This window comes from Dermacentor albipictus, chromosome 1, assembly GCF_038994185.2.
Source record: "Dermacentor albipictus isolate Rhodes 1998 colony chromosome 1, USDA_Dalb.pri_finalv2, whole genome shotgun sequence".
Taxonomy (NCBI): Eukaryota; Metazoa; Arthropoda; class Arachnida; order Ixodida; family Ixodidae; genus Dermacentor; species Dermacentor albipictus.
This window is the reverse complement of record NC_091821.1, coordinates 399,907,210-399,931,531: the sequence shown is the minus strand read 5'-3', so window position 1 is coordinate 399,931,531 and position 24,322 is coordinate 399,907,210. Positions and strand designations below refer to the sequence as shown.

General features: G+C 42.3%; 3 protein-coding genes across 7 annotated transcripts in view; 1 reads left to right on the top strand and 2 right to left on the bottom strand.

Annotated features, from left to right (window-relative positions):
- LOC135918771 (probable ATP-dependent RNA helicase DDX23) overlaps positions 1-13,805 on the bottom strand; it is a 55,150-nt gene extending 41,345 nt beyond the window's left edge. The window contains exons 1-7 of one of the 3 annotated variants that reach the window (XM_065452465.2): positions 13,653-13,805; positions 13,395-13,520; positions 9,877-9,973; positions 4,859-4,980; positions 4,377-4,424; positions 3,186-3,317; positions 1,167-1,260 (exon numbers count right to left, since the gene is read on the bottom strand). In XM_065452465.2, coding sequence (XP_065308537.1) covers positions 1,167-1,260; positions 3,186-3,317; positions 4,377-4,424; positions 4,859-4,968 — 384 coding nt within the window. In that variant the 5' untranslated portion in view covers positions 4,969-4,980; positions 9,877-9,973; positions 13,395-13,520; positions 13,653-13,805. Of the gene's footprint in view, positions 1-1,166; positions 1,261-3,185; positions 3,318-4,376; positions 4,425-4,858; positions 4,981-5,288; positions 5,444-9,876; positions 9,974-13,394; positions 13,521-13,652 lie in introns of those variants that run through there. The other 2 variants (XM_065452467.2, XM_065452464.1) reach the window with 2 other exon arrangements.
- Positions 8,597-16,282, top strand: BBS5 (Bardet-Biedl syndrome 5 protein). 2 transcript variants are annotated; one of them, XM_065452468.1, is made up of 11 exons: positions 8,597-8,778; positions 8,872-8,954; positions 9,763-9,828; positions 9,914-9,963; positions 10,040-10,120; positions 10,210-10,262; positions 11,162-11,393; positions 12,192-12,254; positions 13,854-13,988; positions 15,251-15,349; positions 16,052-16,282. In XM_065452468.1, the coding sequence occupies exons 1-11, from the start codon at positions 8,720-8,722 to the stop codon at positions 16,184-16,186; spliced, it is 1,056 nt and encodes a 351-aa protein (XP_065308540.1). In that variant the 5' UTR covers positions 8,597-8,719; the 3' UTR covers positions 16,187-16,282. The 2 variants fall into 2 exon arrangements, with proteins under 2 accessions (XP_065308540.1, XP_065308541.1); XM_065452469.1 differs by lacking the exon at positions 9,763-9,828 and having other exon boundaries at positions 8,598-8,778.
- Positions 16,283-22,107: 5,825 nt separating this feature from the next.
- LOC135918760 (pantetheinase-like) overlaps positions 22,108-24,322 on the bottom strand; it is a 30,270-nt gene continuing 28,055 nt past the window's right edge. For both annotated transcript variants that reach the window (XM_065452434.2, XM_065452435.1), the window contains exon 7: positions 22,108-23,721. In XM_065452434.2, coding sequence (XP_065308506.1) covers positions 23,428-23,721 — 294 coding nt within the window. In that variant the 3' untranslated portion in view covers positions 22,108-23,427. The remainder of the gene's footprint in view (positions 23,722-24,322) is intronic.

The window sequence follows — 24,322 nt, the reverse complement described above, 5'->3', positions numbered from 1 at the left end:
TAACAGCCATTACGTGTGGACACTGAACCATTGAATGGGCTGGCCGCAGCCATTGCCGCTCCGCACATCTTCACATCTGCACTCTTCGGCATGCCCTGGTGACAATCAAAGATCCACCAGCGATGCCAGTTAACATGGCTGTTCTTTTGTTTGGTGGAGGCACAGCTGATGAAGATGCCACTGCACACTGCAAATTGAGATTCCAATGAGGTTGAACACTCCCAAGAAACTTGTGCAGCTGCATCCATTGAAGTGCACAAATTTCACTCATCATCTCTGCGATACCAATTTTCTTACGGACTGAGATGGTTTGCCTTCCATTTGTGACATACAGTGATGAAATATACAGATATACCCTATAAGCATTCTCCTTTCACACTACACACCCATTTCAGTTCTTCGCAACAATCCCACAAATTAGGTGCCCCAAAACTTAAGTTTGAATCTGCTAACCACACATAGAAGTTATTTTAGGTGCAATTCAAATGTTTTTCTTCAGGCAAAAAGAGATTAAAGGAAATACTGGAAGACCATAACAAAGCAACAGTCACCTGGACTGAACAATTTTGCAAATTTGCAACATTGAGAGTGACACCAGCCAAGGCATATGTGCTTTTTAAGTTTGACAAACTCTGAGTATGGCAGATCGGTTCAGCAGAAACACGCTAGGTAGAGGCCATATTTACTGTCCTTGTGCTTCGATTTGTCGATTAAATCACCCTCAGTTTGCGATCTACTAGCCTCCTAGTTAACTCAGATGGTAGAGTGACCACCTCAAAGAAAGGCGTTATTCACAGGTTCAATGTTTAGACCAGAACAAATTTTTCTTCGGCTGTGAAGCTTTCTTTTTGAGGAAACAGTATGGGTTTCCTTTATAGCTTCATGCTACACTTGGCTGGACAGTAATTTTTCCCTTCCTTCACAAGCTTTACTACAACAAATGTTAGTTAAACGGCAAAGTCACCTGGTTACCAAGGCAGCCACAGATCTTCATAAATCAGCTTCAATGCAATGTCTAAGGTTTACTCGTCTCAATAAATGCCTGTGTTATAATTACTTGCTAATTGCTGATCCACTAAGATTTGAACTAATCAGACCATTAGCAAGAGAGTAAAGCAGAGTCAGGTTCAGTGGCTGAGGAAAGTTGTCAAAAATGTTTGTCAGACCTTGCTGCGGGCATCTTCTTCGGCCTTCTTTTTGGCCATCAGTTCTTCCAGGGAAAGTGGTTCCTTCTTCAAAGACTCTTCCTGGTCCTCATCTCTGAAGAATTACAACCAAATAAAGTAATAAAGCAATAAACCTCAAGCAAATAAGGACCTCCTGCATGCTTACTTGCCTGCACAGCTCATATTACAGGAGTCCCAACATTAAATATTGAAGCCCAGCTGTGCCTGTGATTAAATTTTTACATAATTAAGTCAGCTATTGCTTGAAACATAAAAGTTAACTGTGGATGTTGGGATATCAGGCCTGTACAAATATAAAAATCATATACATCCAACACACTGTTGGAATTTATGTAATGCGAAGCTTTATGTAAGCACACAATGTTTTGAATTGTGCTTATGCATTTGTATTTCATTGTGGTGCAATGACCCTGTGAAAGGTACTTACTATGAAATGTGCAATACAACCCTGAAATACTGAAACGATCGTTTCGAGGTAGCCAGGGAGCTTTACTGACGTTTAGCGCTTTACATGCAGAGCAAGGCATAAACTTACATCCTCTCCAGGAAATTCTTTCAACACAGGACTGTGCTTATCATTGATGCCACTCCCATCCAAACAAAACCAAGGCCATTCGCAAAAATTCCCAAAGTCATCTTGCACAAAGTGTTTCATAAAATAAAAATTTGCAGACGTGTACAATGGTCACAATGGCAACATAGAGCTGAGTAGAGCCACTTTTATGACTGCTCAGGTTAAGTGCCACTTTGAACATTTTCACCCTTGCCTATGCCAAACTGCATCTGCAGGTGCTATTCAGGGCACTCAAATTCCACTGTATTCCTTTCAGTAAAGCAATGAAGGGGGCTAAGTGGTGGACGTTCATGAATATATTGCGCTTAGTGTTACACTGACGATCTTAAGTGAAAAACAAGACGTGGACGTACGTAGTGCAACATTGCGCTACGTACGTCCACGTCCTGTTTTTCACTTAAAATTGTCAGTGTAACACTAAGCGTTTAATCATGCACTGTATTCCATGTTTGCATGTTAGCCCTGTGAGCCAATCAGAGAAGGCACGATGGTGAATTTGACAATACGGCGGAATCTTCACTCTCACTAACGTCAGAAATTCACGCAGCTCTAACTCAGAACCACACACCAACAAAACGTGAAACCCGAGGGAAGAGGTAAAGATTCGTCTTAAAAGCTTTGAAGAACAGTGGCACTTTAAAGCCTACAGGGCAATATCATGCTGCGCAGTTTTCAGTGACATCGTTACACATGTGGAGAGTGACTGTGCTGTGTTGAATCGGACTCTATTCCACAAGCATCTTGAATGAAGTTCTTGAACCTAGTTCTTTCCCAGTGTTATTCAATATTGGAATCTTTGATTTGTAATACTCATTTTCTGCCTTTAAACTTATTTTAGCGACCATTGAATAGGTAGTTACTTTAATTGCATTTGTACTGTTCATATTGCCTTTGTTATTTGTCATTGTTCTGCTTTTCATGCCCACTCCTACAATAGCCCAATAGGGCTGCAGTATGTACAAATAAACAAACAAACAAACAAACAAATAAATAACTATGGTGTTGGACTGCTGAGCATGAGGACGCGGGATCGAATCTCGGCCATGGCGGCCGCATTTCGATGGGGGCGAAATGCGAAAACACCCGTGTACTTAGATTTAGGTGCACGTTTAAAGAACCCCAGGTGGTCGAAATTTCCGGAGTCCTCCACTACGGCGTGCCTCATAATCAGAAAGTGGTGTTGGAATGTAAAACCCCATAATTTAATTTTTAAATAAATTAATTAATAAATAGAAACTGGTGACTGCAATAAACAAAGGCTAAATTATCTATTATGTTTCAGTTCCTTTATGCAATGTGCAAGTTCAATAGTTGAAGGGATACTGGACATACCCACTGTTGAGCTCACCAAAGCAAAAGTGAAGGAGCTTGCAGAAAATTAGTCTGTCCCCTCTCCTAAAATCTAACTTAAGCATTGCACGCACTTGTCTCTGCCAGCTGCATCATTGGTCTTGCCATCTTCATCCTTTCCTCGGTCCTTGTCCTTGCGTCTCTCTTTGTCACGTCCTTTGTCCCTGTCTCGGTCTTTCTTCTTCTCCCGACTACGTGACCGGGACCTGCATTTTGTAGTGAAGAAAGCTAAGTTACCAAAACAGAAAGCACTGTTTGCACAGCACTACCGTACATATAAGATAGTTTGCTCACTCACAGCACTGGTGCGTTGCACTGTATTGTAAGTACGCTGTCACTTCCAGCTGCCGGGCATGCCCGTCTTTCCCGGTGAAGATACTCTACTCTCTTCAGCAGTATGGTGCAAGAACACCATGTTCAGTAAACATTTGCATTCACTACTCTCCAGTTGCCACTCCACTTCACTCCTCTAAGCCTAATGATAATAATACAAGCAGCAACAACTTGAGACTTATTCAAACACCATTTACACCATACAATTACATCTGTGCAACTACTGTCAATTTTCTTTTTAATAACATATAATTTATAAAGTTCCCGAGCAGGAGTTTAGAAAACATCTGGAATAATTGGACTTATCCTACAGTAGCAGTACTGGTGTCAACATTCTTCAACATTGCGATCAGTCATAAGACACCAGAAATATTCTTAGTTTGCTCAGTGGCTATGGTGTTGGGCTGCTGAGCACGAGGTTGCAAGGTCGAATCCTGGCCACGGCAGCCGCATTTCACAGAGGGCGAAATGCGAAAACATCTGTGTACTTAGATATACGTGCGCGTTAAAGAATCCCAGGTGGTCAAAATTTCCGGAGTCCTCCACTGCGGCGTGCCTCATAATCGAAAAGTGGTTTTGGCGTGTAAAACCCCATAATATAAATATTCTTAGTTGCATTAGCGTTCTCTTTCACATAGAAAATGTACAAAATGCTTTTGTGATGATTATGTTGCTGCTGAAATGTTTACGGCTACAGATAAATGTAACATAAGTTAGCCATTGCAGGAAATGCTTCTGTGCATCATGATTAGAGTGACTTCTATATCATGATTAAGCACAGTTTCACAGGACATCGCCAGTAGTGCTGTTCCTCACGTCCATGTTTTCTGGTCTGCCTGAACGCTACCGCATCTCTGCTAAGCTGAAATTGTTTATTTACTGGTATATGCACAAATATTCTAAAAGATCTCAAGAATGAAGCACTTTCATACCTTTTCTCTCGACTCCGTGACCGTTTTCTTCGTTCCTTGCTCCTAGACCTGGCCCAAACAGTTGCAGAAAAATGTTTGCGTATGTAAATCTTTATGTAACATACATCAATGCCACCTTCGCAAAACGACTGCGAAAGTGATGGCAACATATAGGTACAATAGCAGGAGCCTCGTTGCCCCAATGACTGACACTTCTACATTCCATAGTTTTCAACTTGACAAGTTTCGCAACGGACCGAGTGCACTCCTTTCGGCGACATTTTCGGTCACGCGCGCTGTGGCTTCCAAGCTTTTCGGCAAACACTTTACATGTCAGCATTGGGCGCTCACATTAAAATTATTGACGTAGAACTCGCAAGAACTGCACACAAGAATGACAGAAGACATGAGAAACTATCTGCATCAAACACTCACTGACACTACATTCATGTCACCCTAGTTCGAACAGCGGGACAAGGCAACGCAGTATGGCACTGGCTTACCTGTGTCGTTTCTCGCGTCCACGCTCGAGATCTCGACCGCGGTCAGGTTTCCTGGGTTCTATCGTAGACTGTAGTCCTTTCTGCAACCGTGCCTCGTCGTCGGAAGTCATGCTCGGTTTCTTCTACAATCGGAAAGCGACAAAGAGTTTAGGCAAGAACTTCACAGCGCGCTGCAATCGACTACTTTCATTTTTGCAGAGCGTGCGAATTTCGCGCCTGCAAGTTGCATATTATGTTTAGTTGAATCTATGTAACGTAAATGTTTTGCTGCACCGTAAGAATGCTCGAGCGCTAACGGCATCGATGGTAGCAGTTACTGCTTCTCCATGCACCAACGTTTTTAGATTAGCCATGCACTGAATGCGTCTCTCGCGATAAACGTTAGCGTAAGTACACTAACGCTATTGAAACATGCACCTGCTTTACTTACAATGCGTGTCTAAAGGTCTGTCTTAAATTAAATCTTGCTAACGTTCATCATTCGTTCACGCTCTTCGGCGCGTCAGATGTAAACACTGAAAGTGCTGAAGGCAGCCAAAGATGATGATGACAGGTATGCAAACTACACGAAGCTTAAATGTAAATTAAACCATGCTTAAAACTCCAAGTAGTTTATTACAGCGATGCTTGTTATGGCTAGGGTGCCGTGTATTTTTTGAGTTCGCCAACAAATCTGTGTGAGCAAAAAATATCATCATCAGCAATGCCTCGTGTTTATGAACGCGCGTTCGTCTATGCGTTCGTCGTCGTCGTCGTCGTCTTCCCTCCACAGCTGGCTCCGATGCCGTTCATCATAAAGCGTTCCCATACTCCCTAATCAAGCGTCCTTCCTTTTTTTAGATCGCTATCATCTATTATCATACTCGTTCCCTCTGCGAAATCGCTGACGGCACTGGCCCACTGCTAGTCGGTGCAGTGATTTGGGTATCAATTTGTTTGCCTCAATATATCGCGAAATGACAACACGAATGAACGCAGATGTTTACAAATATGTGTTCGTACCCTTTGTCACAATGACCACCGATCAAGACAATAAATGTGTTCGTACCTTTGCTCAAAATTCTTTGTCACCTCTCTGCCGTGTGCTACACAGCTTCGCTGGGCATCCACCTTCACAGGGTGGAATGGCTCATGATTTTTTATTGTTCGCTGTTACTATTATTAGTTAAGACGTATAATATTTTTATTAGACAGATCCCTCGTAGGGTCTCACGCACAAGTTCGTAGTTGGTGCGCCAACGTACGAACCACGACCTACTGAACTACAGACCTGCACAGATCTCCCTGCTCCAGCACGCCTGGTCTAGTTCGCCCCTTTCGCCGCTAGGGAAAGAACGTACGAGCAGAGTGGCGCTAGTCATAACCTGTTCGCTGTCGTCTGCTTCTGCGATCTGTTCAGCGCTTGTCTTGCCATTTCGGCAGGCACAAAGCGCTTGTTTTGGCGGTAAATGAATAAATTCACAAATATACAAAAGAAGACATATTTGCGAATGCTTTGCGTTTGAATAGTGAAACTAGAAGAGGATGAGCGGTGCAAGAAATGTAAACAACGAGCATAGGTGGCCGCTGCAATGCTAGATCAACGGCATAAATTTCCCTTTCCTAGCCTCCTTAAGAGACTGGAAAAATTGTTTAAAAAGATTCATAGGATAATCTAGCTTTCTTTAGTTGATTACAGACAGCCTAATGTCGTAGATGACATTAGGATTTACTACTGTGTGCCGTAGTGAAAGGAAGACGATCTGGTATTCACTAGTAAGTCCTCCACCCGATATGTGCAATAGTCTGATCGATTCTGTTTCAAGGGAAGGTGAGCATATCTTGTTTTTAATATCGTTGGATGTCTAGCTCAGTAGAAAGCTTGCAAAAAACTAAGCGATCCCAGTGCTTTAAAACGTGCTGCAGTGCAGGCCTTAAAAATCGTGTCACGGAACTCTTTTGAAACTGTAAAGCTAGCTTTTCCGCGTAGTACGGCGGCAGCATAACGGTGGTGCTGAAGATACGTAAAAAGAGTTAAAGATCAGACAGAAAAGTGGGGCGGGCATAATTTTTCGATGTTTTCAAAAGCTAGTGTTTGCAATTTGTTTTTAGTTACAAAGGTGTATTATGTACTACAAGTGTTATGCATGGCAAGGATTTCGGTGCAGAAACTTCACAGAGTGTTTGCGGTATATATATGGGGATCCACTTTTGGGAGAGAACTAGCCGGTGTAACTTGTTTCATTCGGTGAAGAATGGAGGACTAGGATTAACACATTTGTTTTTGAAACAGATTGTTAGTAGGTTCTTTTTCTTAAGGGACCAAAGTGATATATTTCTGCGTACTGTTATTCAAGTGAGATTGAGTTCTTCTTTGCCTGAGTGGGTTGTCTCATCAACAAATGAACGCACTCGAACACCAATAGGCTTTCTGAGGGAAGTTGTTATGTCCTTTTCTTTATTGAAAGCGCATTTTTCGAATGAATTTCTGACTTCAGTGACGCGTAAGAAACTTTATAGTGATCTGGTTGATGTTTTCTTGCCGCATCCTGTTTACCGTATGATGTATAACTTAGGACCTGAACGCAATGTGCTGAAACGCGTTAGAAAAATGCCGGTTAGATCTTCAGCGAAAACCTTCTTTTTTCAATTGCATTCGGGCACTCTCCTTGTGAAGCCATGGCTGCAAAGCAAGGGCTTCTTTGTTCCATGGTCTGTTAACTGCATCATATGTAAGAAACCTGAAACTATTGACCACATCTTCTTGGATTGCCATGACTCAGTTTTCTTGTGGGATGTTCTCAAACGGACTCTGAAGAAAGACCTGCCGTTAAGTCCTTTCGGTATTCGGTTCTTACCGTGTGCAGACACAGGGGGAGTGCCGGCTGACTTGATGATGCTTTTGTGTATGAGCAGCGTGTGGAAAACGCGTATGGATGTCAGGAATGCCCGCGTGGATGAAAGGTCTGCGAGGGAACACCTAAATGAAAGTCTTACATACACGCGTGATGCCCTCAAGCACATGATTGAACCCCCAGAGTGGTTTCAGGAGCTTGACACTTTGGTGTCTGTGATATCCTCTTTGAATGCCTTTTAAAAAGGTAGTCTCTCGAAGTGATGTAATATTATTTTTCTGAACCAAGTGACCTACTTTGTGCGCGTTTGATTGGTGTTGAAATCAAAGTAATAAAGAAAAAAAATACGTACGCAGTGAAGCTGTGTGCGTAATTCACTTTTTGAACTCGTGACGCATTCACGGACAACTTTTAAGAGTTAAAATGAGTGGTAATCGTTCTGTCGTCGAACATTAAGGTGGCTTCAAGTTTCTAAAAAGCGCAAACGCGAATTTTACAACGTGTACGATTTATAATAATCTCCTTGAAAAAGGCAGTGGGAGCGGCTATTTAACGCTATTTTAGAGAGCAGCGGACTACACGCTCCGACATTTTTTAGGTTCGGGGAGTCAACTTTTGGAGCCAAGTGACCGATCAAAGCCTTGTGACATCTCTGTCACTGTGTTAGCAAAAATTATCAACTAGAGAAGCAGTTCGTCGCAACACAACAGCTGCCGCACTACTTACAACGCCGCACAACCGCCCACCGCGTAGCAGACGAACAGGTTATAAAAGCGCCACCTACGGCAGTCGGTTGAACGAAAGTGGGCGCAAGCTGCTCCCATAGAAGCCGGATATCTGTGCAGGTCTGGAGTTCCAGTAGGTCGTGGTACGAACGTTAGCCACCGTACCAACGTTGCAAACGCTAGCGCCATTAACAACAAACACGGTGGCTAGAAGTTACCATGGCGATGGCTGTCGCTTAGCAACGGCTTGGTTTCGTTTCTCACGCACCCTGAGTACACTTGAGCGGCGTGCGCCGTGCATTATGTCGGAATCGGAAGGACTCTGGCAAGATCGAGATATCAGGTTCGATATCTCAAACCAGTGAGTGTCTTGCGCTGAAAACCTTGTCTAGCACAAGTGGGCTGATGAAATGCTGGAGACACGTAGGTCTGACCGCAATTCTTGGTATCGCAGAGACCTCCAATACGGTGCTGGAGAAGAACAGGTCGACAGGCTTCCGAATGTGGAAGACACCAAAGGAAACAGCGGAGATAAAGGTCAAATTATGTCGTACGACGAATAACAGTTGTACCGCATTAAGAGGAATACAATTTGTAGGCTTCTATCCAAATACAATATGGGAAGGAAGAATTCAGTTTTTCTCGGCAACCACGTACTGCACCAAATTTGGTCTCTTCAGTGCTTAAAAGAAAAAGTTATAATCTAATGACTGTAGAAAGCGGACCTTTTATACGGTGTCAATTGTTTTATAATAATTGTTCATCCAAAAGAACGAAACCATCAAGTTCACAGCTGTGTCACTCAGCAATAAAAAACCAAAATCACAATTATGTAAACTCCACCTAATAATATATCTAAAACAAACAAAATTGATTTATTAAACACGCTTCAGAAATCGCCACTAATTTGTGAGCGGGACTTTTGCAAGCCCTTGTAAAGTTAATTAACATAACAAATTCATGTATGCACGTATACAAGCTGTAAATTGATATATAAAATTTTCAGCTTTATATGCTCTAACAAATGCAGTTTGCAGCACTGTGCGGTATCTGCTTTTGATGCAGAGTTATGGGTTTGTCAACTTTGTGCTTCTATTTTATTTTATACTTGCCAATTTCCAGTAATATTTCTAAAATGTCATGCTCTAAATTAAAATTCTGCTTACAGTCTCTGGAATTTAACTTTCTCTCTCAATTGCAACAAATGTCATTTAAATTAGTCAAGTGGTTCTCACATAAAAGCATTTCTGTGTTTCACATGTGAATAAGCAGCATCATAGTTGGACCTGAGCTAAAGCTTCCTAATTCACTTTTTGAAAGTGAATGCAACTCTTTCAACTTGCAGGAACATTGTATGTCACCAACCTACGGATTATCTGGCAATCTCTTGCTAGGCCAAGAGTAAACTTGTGTAAGATATTTGCACGTGAAATAATCGTGAAATTAGAATGCAACGAACCTTTGCAGATGTCCTTATCTTTTACTTCTTTCACCAGCTGTGGGATTCAACTGTGTGACCGGAATATCAACGCGAACCGTGAACTCTGTGAGTGCCACTGAAAAATGGTCAAAGACATCATTCTGACGTGGAATTGGTAAGCATGCAGTTACCTCATTTTCAGAAATTATGCGGAATCGCCGAAGCGCTTTACATCATGACTAAGTCCAACAGCACCCGTTACGAATTCATATTTACCAACCTGGTAAGATGTTCGACATTGACGTTGGTTGTGAGCATGTAACAATGAAGCTGACAGCTATTGTTATTTTAATGTTTCTTTTTCTTTACCAGAGCCAGATCATGGAGCAACCGCGTCTTATAGCATCTGTCCTCAACACATTCAAGTAAGAAGATAAATTGACAACTAATGGGTGTTTGATATAACACTGGCACGTGCGAGTATAGCATTTCCTGGTACTGTTTCTTGGGCGTCTTTAGTGCCCAGCCACCAAACATACCAAAGCAGCAACATTTTTTTTTTTCCTACCATACCACCGCCTGGACAGAACCAAGGTAATGTTGCTTGCCGTCACTTACAGCAAGCCAGACTATATCTTGTATTTTGCCTAATTACATAATTACTTATTACGAATTAATTAAATTCTCATATATATGATAATCAGAGCAAAATTAGCAATCAGAAGATTGCAGACCATCATGATTCCTGATCCTCCTTTCTGTTGCTCAGTACGTGCCGATTGAAGATTTTTCCAAGCATTAAAGAAAGCCAGAAAAAACAAAAGAAAGTGCCGCGCAACACTTTTTGCCAGCATTTGTGGTCTTCTTCCAGGATTTGAAATAACTTTTATGTAGCATGTATAAAGCGAGAGCAATTGATGGATCAGGAATTTTTCATGATGGCCTACAATTTTCTGAGCGACAATTTTACTCTGATTACAATACTTGAGTAGTAAATAATTAATAATAACTAATTATGTAATCACATTAAATATGAAAAAGTCTCACTTGCTCCAAGTGACGGCAAACAACATTGCCTTGGTTCTGGCCAGCTACGTGGAACTCACATATTTCTAAATTTTGGCACAATTAGGTTACGAGGGACACCCAAGTACATATCCCCATAACAAGCCTATCCAATATCATTCTGTGATAATCTGTTATATTTTCTGGCAGCCTACACTTCCCACAATTGGTGTTTACCGAGAAACGCACAACTTGATCAGTAAAATACACTTGATTCAACAAAGTAACACATATATAGCGAAATAATCTCTGTGTACAGGGCGTACAGTGCCACCAAGCTGTACCGCGACTTGCACCTGCGCGCCGCTCTACTGCACAACCGTCAGCTGCGACTCCTACCCATGGAGCAGCTGTGCAGCCAGGTGAATGGTGTCTGGAACCTGTCCAGTGACCAGGGTAACCTGGGGACCATGCACGTTACCAACGTGCGCATTGTCTGGCACGCCAACATGAACGAATCTTTCAACATAAGCTTGCCCTACCTGCAAGTGGTAAGGTCTTCCACCGTGAGCCAGCATATGCACTAGTAAAAAAATCATTAACTTCAGCAATGAAATAAAAAGCAACATTTCGATGTCCGTGCATCATTTTTCTTTGCTGAAAGTGATAACTAAAAAAAAGTCGCTTAAAATGTCCGCTTGTACCACTGTCCCAGGCAGACTCGAGAAATTCTGCTTAGCTTCTTCTTTGAGCACTTACTTCCGTGCGTCCCGTCCACAATGAGAGTAGAAGAAAAAGAAACTTGATCTTCCGTACCCACAATTGCCTAGTGCCATAAGTGTGCTTGCTGCACCACATTGTCGGCGATGATGCGGCTGGATTGTGTTTATTATACTAAGCCCTATGGCAAGGAAATCAGCGGCTGGAAAATACTGTGTTATAGCATATCCGGTTCCGCACTGTTTTAAACAGCCACGTTTATTAACAGTATTTAATTTTTTTTGTCAACAGTTGGAAGAACTTTGACATCAACCAGGTAGTTTCAGTTGCTGCTTCGCATCTTTACTAGTTGTCTAACTTTATGTCAGTTGATTATAAAATTCAGGAGCAATTAAAATAAATATTTCTTGCCTGAAACTACCTCCAAAGAATTTTTCCACCCAGCACCAAATTTATAGTATATGTAGAGAGTAAGAATGACACAAAAATATATGTTTTGCCTGTTATTTCGAGCAATTGCATGTGCTTACTAATCTCTTCTTTGGCCTTTGTTGCAATATGACTAAGTGCTTGCTTAGAATGTATTTCCTAGGCCTATACCCACAAGCTACTTTTCCGTATCTCCACAGGCCGCCATCAAAACACGGGAATCAAAGTTTGGAACAGCGCTTGTCATCGAGACAACAGACAGGGTGAGTACATCTGAAAAATTTACATTGCTGGCCTCATCCGCCTATGTCAACAGATAACACACAGCATTAACCACAGAGTACAAGGTGAGCAGTTCGCATAGGTTCTTTTTTGTAACAAAAAATAATAATAATGGAAAGACTACAAGAGTAGAAACAGGCACACACAGCTTAGTTGGCATTATTTTCTGACAAGTTGTATGAGTATGTGAAAGTTGCTTGCAAATGTGACCAATATAAGTTATATATAAAGCCTTCCTTTATACTGAAGTAAAAAAAAAAAAAACATGGGGTGCGGGGGCGGGGGTGTTAAGAAGAACAAAGCCCGAAATTAGTAACCTGAACACCAATGGAAAAGCCTCTGTGCATGCCACAGGCAGACTCAGCAGCATTAAGGCTCAATAAAGTCATGCGAAAATGCTTTTTGCCACTCTAATTGCAGAAAGTTAACTATTAGTAACTGTGACTGAAACTCCTTGGAGGATAAGTAATGTGTGGTTTTCTTTGTATTTCATTCTCACAGGGTTGCATTACTTGCACTATGACAAAATCTAAGGTTTCAAAAGCATGTCGTCCACCTCTAGAAAACACTCTCAGCAACATTCGAAACTGCAAGCCCTGCCACTGTTCAATACACAATCAACTTAACCACCAGACGAAAAATCTGCATGAGAAGCCAACTTCTCAGTGTCGTTGAGAGATATACATGCACACATGAGTGGTAGGGGGTGCATCTGCAACGAAGCAAGACCGAAGTGAACAGGAAAGGTTCGGAAATACTTGTCCGATATGCTGTGATGAGCATCCACGCAGTTTTACAATGTATTGTCATTCCAGCATAAAGGCACAAAAAGGACAGGAAGCTTTGCACAAATCTTCACAGATGCGCTACCTTCAAACCATAATGTCGATGGCTGATCACATATTACTCAACCATATTTCTTGACATGCGTGCATGGTGATGAGGGCGTCAGGAGTACCCCATCTCATTATATGTGTGCAAATACAGTAACTCTCATACACAACCTCTACAATTAATGAAGCATGTTTCCATTCTGAAGAGCGCCTACAGAAATCCCGCTTAATGGTTTTTTGAAAGTCACAGTTCATGCATGCTTCTGAGTGCAGGCCAAATTAACTTACGCCTTCTTCTGTGCACATGGTTGATTCAGGTCCTATTGAACACGTGCACAACTAGTTGTGAAGGCAGGGGCACACATATATATGTATCATTCCATTTTAAGCTCGTACAGTAACTTGAATTTCATTCTGAAAAAGTAATCATATGCTCATGTGGTAGTAATACAAATGTTATTGATTGTAATTATAAAAAAGTTAATATTACAAGAGCAATACCAAGGCTTGAAAGAGTTGTGTAAAAAGTTGTTGCATAAAACTTACCTCATTCATAAGCCATGTCTTTGTTAACCCTTCCTCAAACACGCCCCAAAGAAGGGTCAGAGGTGCCTGTAGGCCTCCCTGCACTGACTGTCTCTGGGCTGTGACTGTGCACCTAGTGACTGCACCGAGAGGACGTTGTAGATGTGAACCCTTATGTCAGCTGTTGTAGGTGCCTGCTCCCCACTGTTGTGTTTATTGCAGAGTGGTGGCTATGTGCTTGGGTTCAAAGTGGACCCTGTGGAGCGACTGCAGCACATCTACAAAGAGCTGTCTAGCCTCCTGAAAGTACACAAGGTTAAGCCAATCATGGGAGTGGACGTCTTCATGCAGAAGCAGGTCAGTGTATACAATCACATGCATTGCATGACCAGCATTGGTCCAGCTCAGGATGAAGGCCTCTTCCAACAATCTGCATGACTACTCTTCACCTATGATTTTTCAAATCCCATCAGTCCTTCCGGTGATCCGCTGCTCCAAACTGTGTCTCTTTCACAAGATCTTATCACATCATACCTCCTATTTGGGTATCTTTTGTTTGCTCACGGTCATTTGTTTTGCGATCTTACGCCTTAAAGCATTCGTTTCACTCGTTTTTTCTGCTGTAAGAATAGACACCAGTCTCAAGTACATCTACCTGTTGTATTTTCTATTCTGTTTCAATGCAGCAAGCCATATATGCAATCATTGGGGCACAGGAAATGCAAAAGCAAAGTGGAATTATGAAAACTGCACTTTTCTAATAAAATTGCACTTCACTCATTTTTGAAAGAGAGATCCATTGCTTCCATCATTTTTCATTCAAAGTTAATGATGGCTTCAGCGTAGAAAAGCTGAGACAAGTTTTTGCATTGCACATGTTCCATTTATGGCTATAGGCATTAACATTATGTTGGCTATCACTCCAAATGGCATACTCTCAACATGTGCGCAGTCAATGCAAGCTTGACTTGACAAGATGGCAAACATCAATTGAGTGTTCAACAATGGACACTTAAGAGAGAGCAGTGTCACTGTTGCCAAAAAGCAGGAACCGCAATAAAAGGTAGGGGAGGCAACAGATCATGAAACAGTGTGCAGCAACATGTTTGACAGCAGTCAATTAGGTTGTCACTTGTAGCAAGCCTTTGCTATAATGTTTATTTGGATCTATTCGGATTGTCTGGCATCTCGATCTCGTACATAAGTCTACGCACATTGGTCATGCATTTTGTCTTGTCAAACACTGGCGGCTATCATTAACACTTTAATGCTCGAACACGGCTACACATTAAGGAAAAGAGGAAAAGATTATTGACATTTATGTCCGGCCATGTAAAGTAAATTTGTAGAAAAAGAAAGGAAGTGTTTTTTAGTTCTAACTTAAGTTACTGTGCTAATTAGTTCATTAATAATTGGTTTGTTAAGCTATGCACAGTTGAAAGTTCACTTCAGCATATCAAAAATCTAACTATGGGCATTACAGGGTTAAGACAATTAAATGCTTATTTCTCTCAGTGGATTAGTGCTGAATAATGAAGAAGTGAGGTCACATTCTGTTAGTATATGAATGACTTCAGGGAAAATCTGCTCATTGTAGCTTGTTTCGGTTGACGACCTAGACGGCAGACGAGGAGGCCGCGACCCAAGACACAGGTCCTGAAATGCAAGACGAGCCCGAGGTGAACAGCGCAGATGGAACTAATTATGACGCCTTTGCTGTGAGTCTCGTTGTGTTTGGTGCATGCTGTTCTATTTATACGTTGCCGTCATTTGTATACTATTTTTTTAATGATGATGATGATTGTGAGCTATGCGGAACACCAAAGCGGAAGGCTCTGGATCATATTTTGCTATGTAAGGTTTTCCATAGTGTTTCTTTAAGTCGTTAACACACCGCCCAGGTGTGTATTGTAGCTGTTGCACAAGTTGCATATTCTGCTCCTTTGGCTTTTGTACTTAATATATATGACAAGAGGTGCTGATGACCCTTTAAAATACAATGTGTCCAGAGCTGTGATTACGCTTTCCTTCCACTTTTATTGACACTCGGGTGGCACATGTCAGATAGATAAACATTTATGTTGCACCTGTTTTGTGTTTATGAAATGTAGCTAGAGGCCTGCACTCGTCCTGCTTTTAGATGCCATTTCTCTGTGTTTTTTGCGCACTGCCCTGCCAATTCTTACAAGCTACAAAGATCTCTAACAAATGCATTATTTGAAATTTAAAAAAAAAGCATATAGCATGATATACAAGAAGACAAAGAGAAATTGAACAAACTCCGCAATTATACTTCTGTCCATAAAACTCAAAACTGCTATCATAGTCTTAACCATTTTTCTTGCCTTATGCTCACTTCTTCGATTGCATAGTTTCTAGTGAATCCATCCTCCAAGAACACCTGTGAAATGACTTCGCAGGCCTACCTGGCAGACGGTGGTCACAATCGTGACCGTGAGGTTGTGCTGAGCCCCGAGCTAGGTCTTGCTGTGGAAAAATTACCCGAAGGTTTCACACTCGCTAGCCTCTGGGAAGTGCTGCCACCCTCGTCCTGAGCCTACCAGTCACTCAAGGCCAATGGGAAAGGCAGAAGTCAACAGTTATCACAACACTACTTCTCGATTTTGTCCAAATAAACAGCATCTCACTTTTGCCTGCCTTCGTGTGGTGACCACTGCCACTTCAAGCGTCTTGCTTTTTGTATATCTCTAGACACCTCTATTTGGAGTCACAGTACTTTACATGATATTGAGCACCAGGAGAAGATGAAAATTGCCATATTCGCTGAATGCTTCATAAAGCTTTTGTACTGTACCAAAGATCCTTTTCTCCCTTCTGCTGCCATGCCAAATGCGTTGCTTTAGATTGTACACTATGATAGTAACCATGGTAACTGATGCATACTGCACAGAAACACGGGACATAACAGCACTGCACTTGCTCATACACGCGAATTTTACACTGCTACGCACAAGGAAGGCCAGACCACAGGCAGTTGCTTTCCCAATTCCTCATGTATCACCTTCAGCTTTCTACCAAGGTTGTTTATTAAATGAGTGTTAGGTTACAGGAGGAACTCAGCAACATAAATTAGTATAACAGTTTATTCAGATAAAAACAGATCACAGGAGCATAGACATTTTGTTAATGTGCTTTAGAAGCTTCCACTGAATCTTTTCAGCCTGTGTACCCGACATGTGATTTGAAATGACATGCAATAAAATGTTGCAGGGAGTTACTGGTCATAACATGGTGGCTCATCAAGATGACTTGGACTTCACATGGTGAAATCCATTTGCTCACTTAATTGGGCTCAAAATTTTTGGTTGGTCTTCTGGATGCAATAGACACATGCGTTGCTTCAACTTTTTGAGATGTAATTGTGAACTAGTGATTCGTTGCACATTCATTGATTGAAGAATTTGCACATCATATGCTGTTATTTAAATGGTTTGCTGTTTTCAGACTACAGGAAGAAGTTTTATGACAACTCTTTAAGGCTGCAGGTGCAGCGGAAGTATTTATTTACAAAAGGCACCCACAAAGCAAGTTATGATTAATTTTTAATAGCACCGTCAAGTATTTCTTCTTGAAACCTGAGCAACCTGTTGGAATGAGTACGATGCCTACCAAGAATAATGTATATTCCCGTCTATAAGCTGCACCTTTGTATAATACGCACCTGTTCATTTGGTAAGAGATTAAAAAAAAATGCAGTGACGTTTCACTTCATGAATGTGGGTCACGTTCAAGCAATGATATGGACGCTCCAGGTGCACTTCTGCCTTCGTGGTCGCCGCGATGTTCCGTATAAAGTCCAAGGGTGATAACATTGTCCCCATGCGCCGTATGCTGCATGTGCGAGTGAAAGCATGCAACAGCGAGCAGAATTGCACACAAGGGAGAAAAGTGGGAAGGCAGCGTGGGAGGGAGGAGGGTTGGCGTGTACTGTGGTAGCAACTGCATAGTTTGCGCAATGAAAACAATCTGCAGATGTGAAGACTTCAGATTCGGTAAACTCGCGGTCAGCCTGCTGCCGCTTGCGTTGCTGCTCCGTCCTTGCACAGCGCTTGGCAACTTGACCACCAGAACAACCAGGTACCTCCATGGCGTGCACAAAACCTGTAGCAACTGCCAGAGGAGGTCAACCCAGCGCGCTTAGCATGGTCATAGCATCCAATCCGATTTTGACGGCAGCTATTCCCAGAAAAAAAAAGTATATAAGTCACACCATTCTATAGGATGCACCGATGAAAAATTCAGAAAAAAAATGTTACCTATACACCGGAAAATACGCTAAATTCTCAAATAACTTTTTGGAAAGGACCTGATATAAATAAATATATAAAAGAGTATGGTATATACTCTTCTCAGTCCCTAACCAGCTGAGGTGGCACCAGAAGCAATGCCCCGCCTTTCACTCCTCTGTTTTTCTTCTTTCCACGGTGCACTTGTGGTAACCCTTTGAGGCTGGCATCTAACAACAACTGGCACCAACAGCAATGCCCTGCCCTTTCACTCCTCTGTTTCCTTTTCTTCTTTCCACAATGCGCTTATGATAAGCATTTGAGGCTGACATCTAACATCTAGGTGCCATCTAGGTGTCAGAGAGCAGTGAAGTAGCTGCAACAGGATGGGCAAGATGGATTAACAACTGCCACTTCTGGTTCCTAGATGTGGAAAGGCATGCATTTTTGCATGCAATTCATGACCATCAACAATCGCCATATAGCTGGTGTCTGTGGGTTGTCACACCAGCTATAACGGCAATGCTGACGTCATACAGTTAAACCTCCACATAACCAACTTCATTATAGTATTGAGAATTTTGCAAAATTGAAGTATTTAACTTTTTATAAGTTCTTGTCCATAGAACATGATGTATTTTGAGCACCTGGTTTCAATATAAAGAAATTTCAGTGCCACTCAAAAGGAATAAAGAGGCAATAAATGGAAACTGCTGTGGAAGCAGATGGTCAAATGATTAAATTGCATGCAGTTGCTTGCGAATGCACCTCTCCAATCACAAGCAACGTGACAGATAGTGGCCACCAAAGTGGAGCAGCACCTTTGCGAGTAGCAGCGAATTGAGCTCATTGTGGCCTCTGAAATCTCGTGGTGTGTGCCGCCCGATTTTAGAGGTCCTAACTGGTGTGTGGTCTCGGCGCAGTGTATTGTGCATTCATATCTACACATTCTATGCCGCATATAGTTCTGTATTTTGAGTGTGCGTCGCGTAGGAGCCCAATTTAGTGTTCTTGCAGCTAATTATTCCTGCCTCGTGTGGCAATAAGAGCAATAAACATAAGTAGCACTACTAAACACAAGACCTTCTTGCCGTCATGTTCCGTATGAACCCAAAGTGCAATTAGATTCTATTGGGCCTCATGCTGTATGCCAAGGATGCGAGGAAAAGCACGCAAAGGCTAGCAGAGAAGGATGGTGGCTTGTTGCGTGCCATTTTCCTGTATAAAGAAAGGGGAGGGGGGATCGCACAGTAACATGATCAAGCGCGTGTCTCCTGCTCTAGCATGTTGCTCTAACCCGGCCATGGCTGCGTTTGGTTGTCAGCTTGGCTGAGCACATATGCAGCCCATGTGCCCTATCTTGGAAGTAATCTGCGGCGGGTGCAAAAGCTGGACATGTCAAGATGGCTGGTGGCTTCACGTGCGCAGTCTTCCTACACACCTAGTGCTGGAGGTTGCATAATGGCGAGTTTCAGAGATGCACATGAAGCATTCGCTCCCCTCTGCCTGTGCTCATCATACAGCATTGTGGCAGCGAGTGTTTGGGGTCATCGAGTGACATTTGTTCATGTTTGCCTTTGCACACATGGCACCATGCTTGTCACACATTTGCTTCCACAGCCGGCGATCCGCCAGCTGCAATGGCCAAGGCCAAAGTCAGAGTGACCGGCGATTTGCCAGCCGTTCAAAGAACGTATGTTTTTGGCAATTTTTTCATAGATGGCAGCACATTGCAAGCTATTTTCTATTTGTTTTGGATTTTGACCCCTGGATGGACATATCTGTCTACACTTTCAGCAGGAGTTGTTTGTAAATCAATGGAAAGCTTCCTGTTGCAACCAGAGTACTTGACACGAAAAAAGCATACAGGCTTCCGAGTGGGCTCATTCTTTTTCAGCACCTACCACTGAAAGCTGTGGAGCAGAACCACTCAAGGCTGTGCTTAGTTTTCGAGAGCCAAGTTCGAAAGACGTTCCAAATGCAAAAAAAATGCAAAAGTGCACTCCACGCTCCTGCACGTTTCAAACTTTTAATCCTCACTATTTAGGTTTTTTTTTTTTCTGCATCCGATGTAGAAGCCTTTTGTGAACAAAATAAAAATAGACATTTTGTAAATGCAACGTCTGTAACAGATTTTGGAGCAATGTTCTTAAACGCGCAACACCAGACAGTGAAGTGGCAAACAGACGGAAGTGAAGGGTTTAATTTAATTGGGAAGCAAATGTTTACTGCAATTTATACATCAGATAAGCTAAGAAATACTTTTTTACACATGGAACCGACACTAAAGACATGCATAATGGCTAACGAAATTTCAGATGCCGTACCAGATCATGCTTGATTTCCTGGACACCACATATGCGCAATGTCGATGATTTACAATGAACATGGCAACTCTGTACAGCAAATTGTTGCCCATCGCCTCGCTTTCAAGCAATTTTTAGGCGGTTTTCTTGCGGCATCCCACGGGCTTTGATGCAGAAGTGTTCAGACTGTGTGGGGAACGGTCCAACCGTTAACATCATCCCACTGTGGCCAACTCTATCAGCTTCCACGGCAGAGTGGAGACGAAAGTTTCGCAGCCTTTGCTTCATACTACCGTGTGAAGATATCATCGACGTGGAATGAAACCATGTCTTTTGTCACCGAATCTCGAATTCAACAAAATAAATTTGATTTTCTCATTCAAATTCTTTTTCTCCAATTGTGTGATAAACCAAAAAAATTTACAGCCCCTTTCATCAAGAAAATTGCTTTGGAAAGATCTTGTTTGCATAAAAGGTGAAATTTCAATAGAACTAAATTTTAATATAATGAAATGCTGATTTTATCAGCTTCGTTATGTCAAGATTTAACTGTAGAGGGTGGAAGAAAGGGCAGGATCCTTGAAAGCGGCAGGAGCCGAAAATCTATCATCATATACACAATAGTATTGTGGATACACTGCTGCACGCATTGAAATGATATTTCGTTCGCATGGATGCAGCAACGCTGTCACCAGATCCGGAACATTTTGGCCCCCAGTTCATGAAGTCTTTCAATGCTCCTTTAAATGAGGTAGAAACATAGAAAGAAAACCACGCTTTTGTCAGACAGAGTGATGCACAGGCTATTTTTACACATGTTTTTATGATAGGCCAGTGAGGGTAGCGACCTTCGAACCCCTCTTCGATATCCCGAGATTAATTGCTTAAGCTTTGCGAAGTTAATAGTACTTCCCATCAGTCAGACCAGTGGTGACACCACAATGTGACACGTTTCATGGAAGACAGTGTGAGTGATGGATGCCACCGGGCCGCCAACCACGATGTTGGGACAAAGGAACTCCCTTCAAAGTGGGTTGTGCACAGTTTCGTTACAGCCGCTGCTAGCCGCCCCAACCACCATCCCAAGAAACAGCTAATGGCAGGGCCATTCCCTGAGCCAAGACACGCCAAGTGAGACAAGCGTGAACCCTCCTATTAACGCGCGTCTCCTCCTTTCTCTGGGGCAGTGAGCCGTGTGTGCCTGAGGGTACTTCTCTGATTATGTTCAGTGAACAAAGATGCCGGAGTGATGATGCGCACCCTGGCCCTCAAGGCGGAGCCTTTGGCAACTTTGGATGCTCCGGTTGGAGGAAGGTGTCTCCGCAGATTTCCCTGACCTAGGGACTTAGGGGTGACAAAACGGACTTAAGAAGACTTTTTCGGCTGCTCTGGTGTGCTTCATCTAGTGTATTCTGGAGTGCTCTCCCAAAAAGATGTAGCTCATGCTACAAGAATGATGTATTGTGCTCCATGCTCCTGCCAGTACGAGTAGCCCTTTTTGTTTTGTAAATAAATTTGCCTTTCCTATGTAACTGAGCCCCCTGTTCTGTTTCCCCAACCTCTCGACCTCGTACTCTTCACTAAAGAAGCGACCCTCGTCAAGAAAACTTGGACTATGGCGTCGGCTCGCTTAGCCTCCGCCTAACACACCGGTAGTGTGGGCCAGCTAACTGTTGCAAGATGCACCGGCGGCATAGGGAAGACAGCGACCTCTGTGTGACGCCAGGCTCCTATGCCACGACCTCCAAATACTACAATGTGAACCATGTTATTCTAGGAAAGTTGTCAAAGCACAGCACCAAGTTTTGTATGCGGGTAGCGTGCTAACCTGTCACCAGTTATTAAAGCCAGGATGTCATTTCATGCATCAAAACATGCACTGGAGGCCTTGCTGCAAGTTATCCAAAAGCTACAGAATACAAATTCAAGTATTTAAACAAGCTTTATTGTTCGTCCAAGTAACACAAATTCACAGTGGAACAGACATACTAAACAGAAGGCACATATTTCATCACCATTGCATAGGTCTTAATGCTATGTGAAGATGTTCGTTGAATAAGTGGGCAAGAAAGCACACTTTTGTGTGATATTACAAAAATTTAAGAAGTCACCTTCGTACCATTATTGTTCATTGTTTACATTATTCACTGTTTCTCCAAAACATCTAAAGGAGCAACTTCAACACTTGCTAACATAACTACATATATTTATTCATACATATAGTTTTTATCACAGTTTAACTTACACACTACATAACTTGAATATCACTAGAATCTAATTGAAGTAGCTTACCTTCTTGCATAGTGCACAGAATGAGAGCCTCCTCACACACTTAGTCCAGTGTCCTTTTAGAGTAGCTTAAGGAAAGCCTGCATTACCATAACAGGTTGGCACCTCAAGACTTTTGTTCAAAAAATGCAGAGGGATGATAAAGAGTAGCCCATACAAGCGGTCTTGCCGACTTTAAGAACAGTAAAATGTGACCTATGACTTTTAGCACACTACAAAAAAGTGAGCTATTAGTGCAAGAAGCAACCATCAAATAAACATTATCAACTGCTATGAACAGTTCACAGTGCTTGCATACTGAACAGGCACTAACAAGTATCATCACAGTGCTCAGTAAAAATATACCGCAAATAATGACTAAAGATCAGACACACATAATAAAATTCAGATAGCTTTTCTTGTTGGCATTAAGATCTCAAGTTAAATCTTGCAAATTCTCTAGCAGTACTGGCTTTTGCATGATGTTATTTTGAAAAGAAAATATAAGAACAGCCACGCCGGTGTCAACTGCAAAATGACCTGCACCAATATCTGACCCTTTCAGTCTTTTCCCATTTTATTATTACATACATTTTGCATTTTCATTTGAATTATTGCTACATCTTATCAATGAACTGATAGTAACGATGCAAATTGCATGTCCAATAACATACCGTACTTCATGAATATGCTTGATCACTGCCTAAATACCATGTACTGGGACTCGCGATCAATAAAGCTTTAAGGAAGCAAAAGCCAAAAAAGAAACTAAGTTTGATGCAGCAAAAACACATCTAACCCAACAAGCAAAAAACCAAAGTGCAACCTAATATGCAAAAGGCCACTACCGTGAAAGCCAGAATCTGACTGGTAGACACAGAGGACACTTGTGATCGTCATTATGTCTATGTGCAGCACATGCACATGACATGTACAGCACCAGGTCTGCAGCTATAGTGAGCAATACGAGTCAAATCAGTGGATAAATCTGTCCATATCATAGAGGCGGGCGTACAGTGCGGCCTGCAGAATGTCCTCGTCCTTGCCATTTTCCTTGAGAGTCAGGCTGCTCACATTGGCCGCGGTTATCTCAAACTGCCACATGTCCTTGGGTGTTAGGGCCAGCTCATTCGAAGCCAGCACGGGGAAGATGGCATTTGTTGCAAACGCAGCTGTCAGCTGTAGCTTGGTGAACTTCGTTGCCGACTTGGTTTTGAAGGACTTGCAGACTGTGCCATTTGATGACTCGCACACAGCAAGGAAGCATTGCTGCATGGGGTTAAAGAGCAAGCGTAAACATCATGAGAACCATAATGCAGCCAGTGAGGCCATACTCAGGTGAGCATCATTACAGGAGTATAACTTTCTCAGAAATATTTCTGCAGGTACGATACATTCACTTTTTAAGAATGATTCCAAAAACGTAAGCAGACTACTGCACGAAATTTGTGGCATTTGCCTTTTCTCTACCAATGCTTATTCACATTAATGAATAATATTGGTGAAAGGAACCTGAACTGGGGCCACAGGATTCCATTCTTTAATGTCCCTTTAACCCTTTTAACGTCACCAACATACCGGTATGTTTCCGCACATCTATTCCACCATGTTCCTTCCAACATTCCTTTTGTGATATATGAATGTGGGGCCCATACCAAGAGAGCATTTGCCATTATCTGTGTCATTTTTTTTTTCATTTTTGCAAAAAAAAAAAACAGTTATGTTCATGTTTCATGTGGCACGTTGCAAGCAGAGCGAAGTGTGGCGTGACTGCCTCCTTTGCTAACCGTGAGATCGCGAGAGGCAGCTTTGTGACTAGTGGGTGTGATTCACAGCAGCTGCCGCAGACAGACCTCCCGCTCATGCAGCA

Bases quoted from the DNA above. Each gene is read 5' to 3' on its own strand.
- BBS5 (XM_065452468.1), top strand. From the start codon at position 8,720: ATGTCGGAATCGGAAGGACTCTGGCAAGATCGAGATATCAGGTTCGAT. The intron at 8,955-9,762 runs GTCAAATTATGT...TTCAACTTGCAG, and splicing joins AGGAAACAGCGGAGATAAAG to GAACATTGTATGTCACCAAC. The intron at 9,829-9,913 runs GTAAGATATTTG...TTCTTTCACCAG, and splicing joins TAGGCCAAGAGTAAACTTGT to CTGTGGGATTCAACTGTGTG.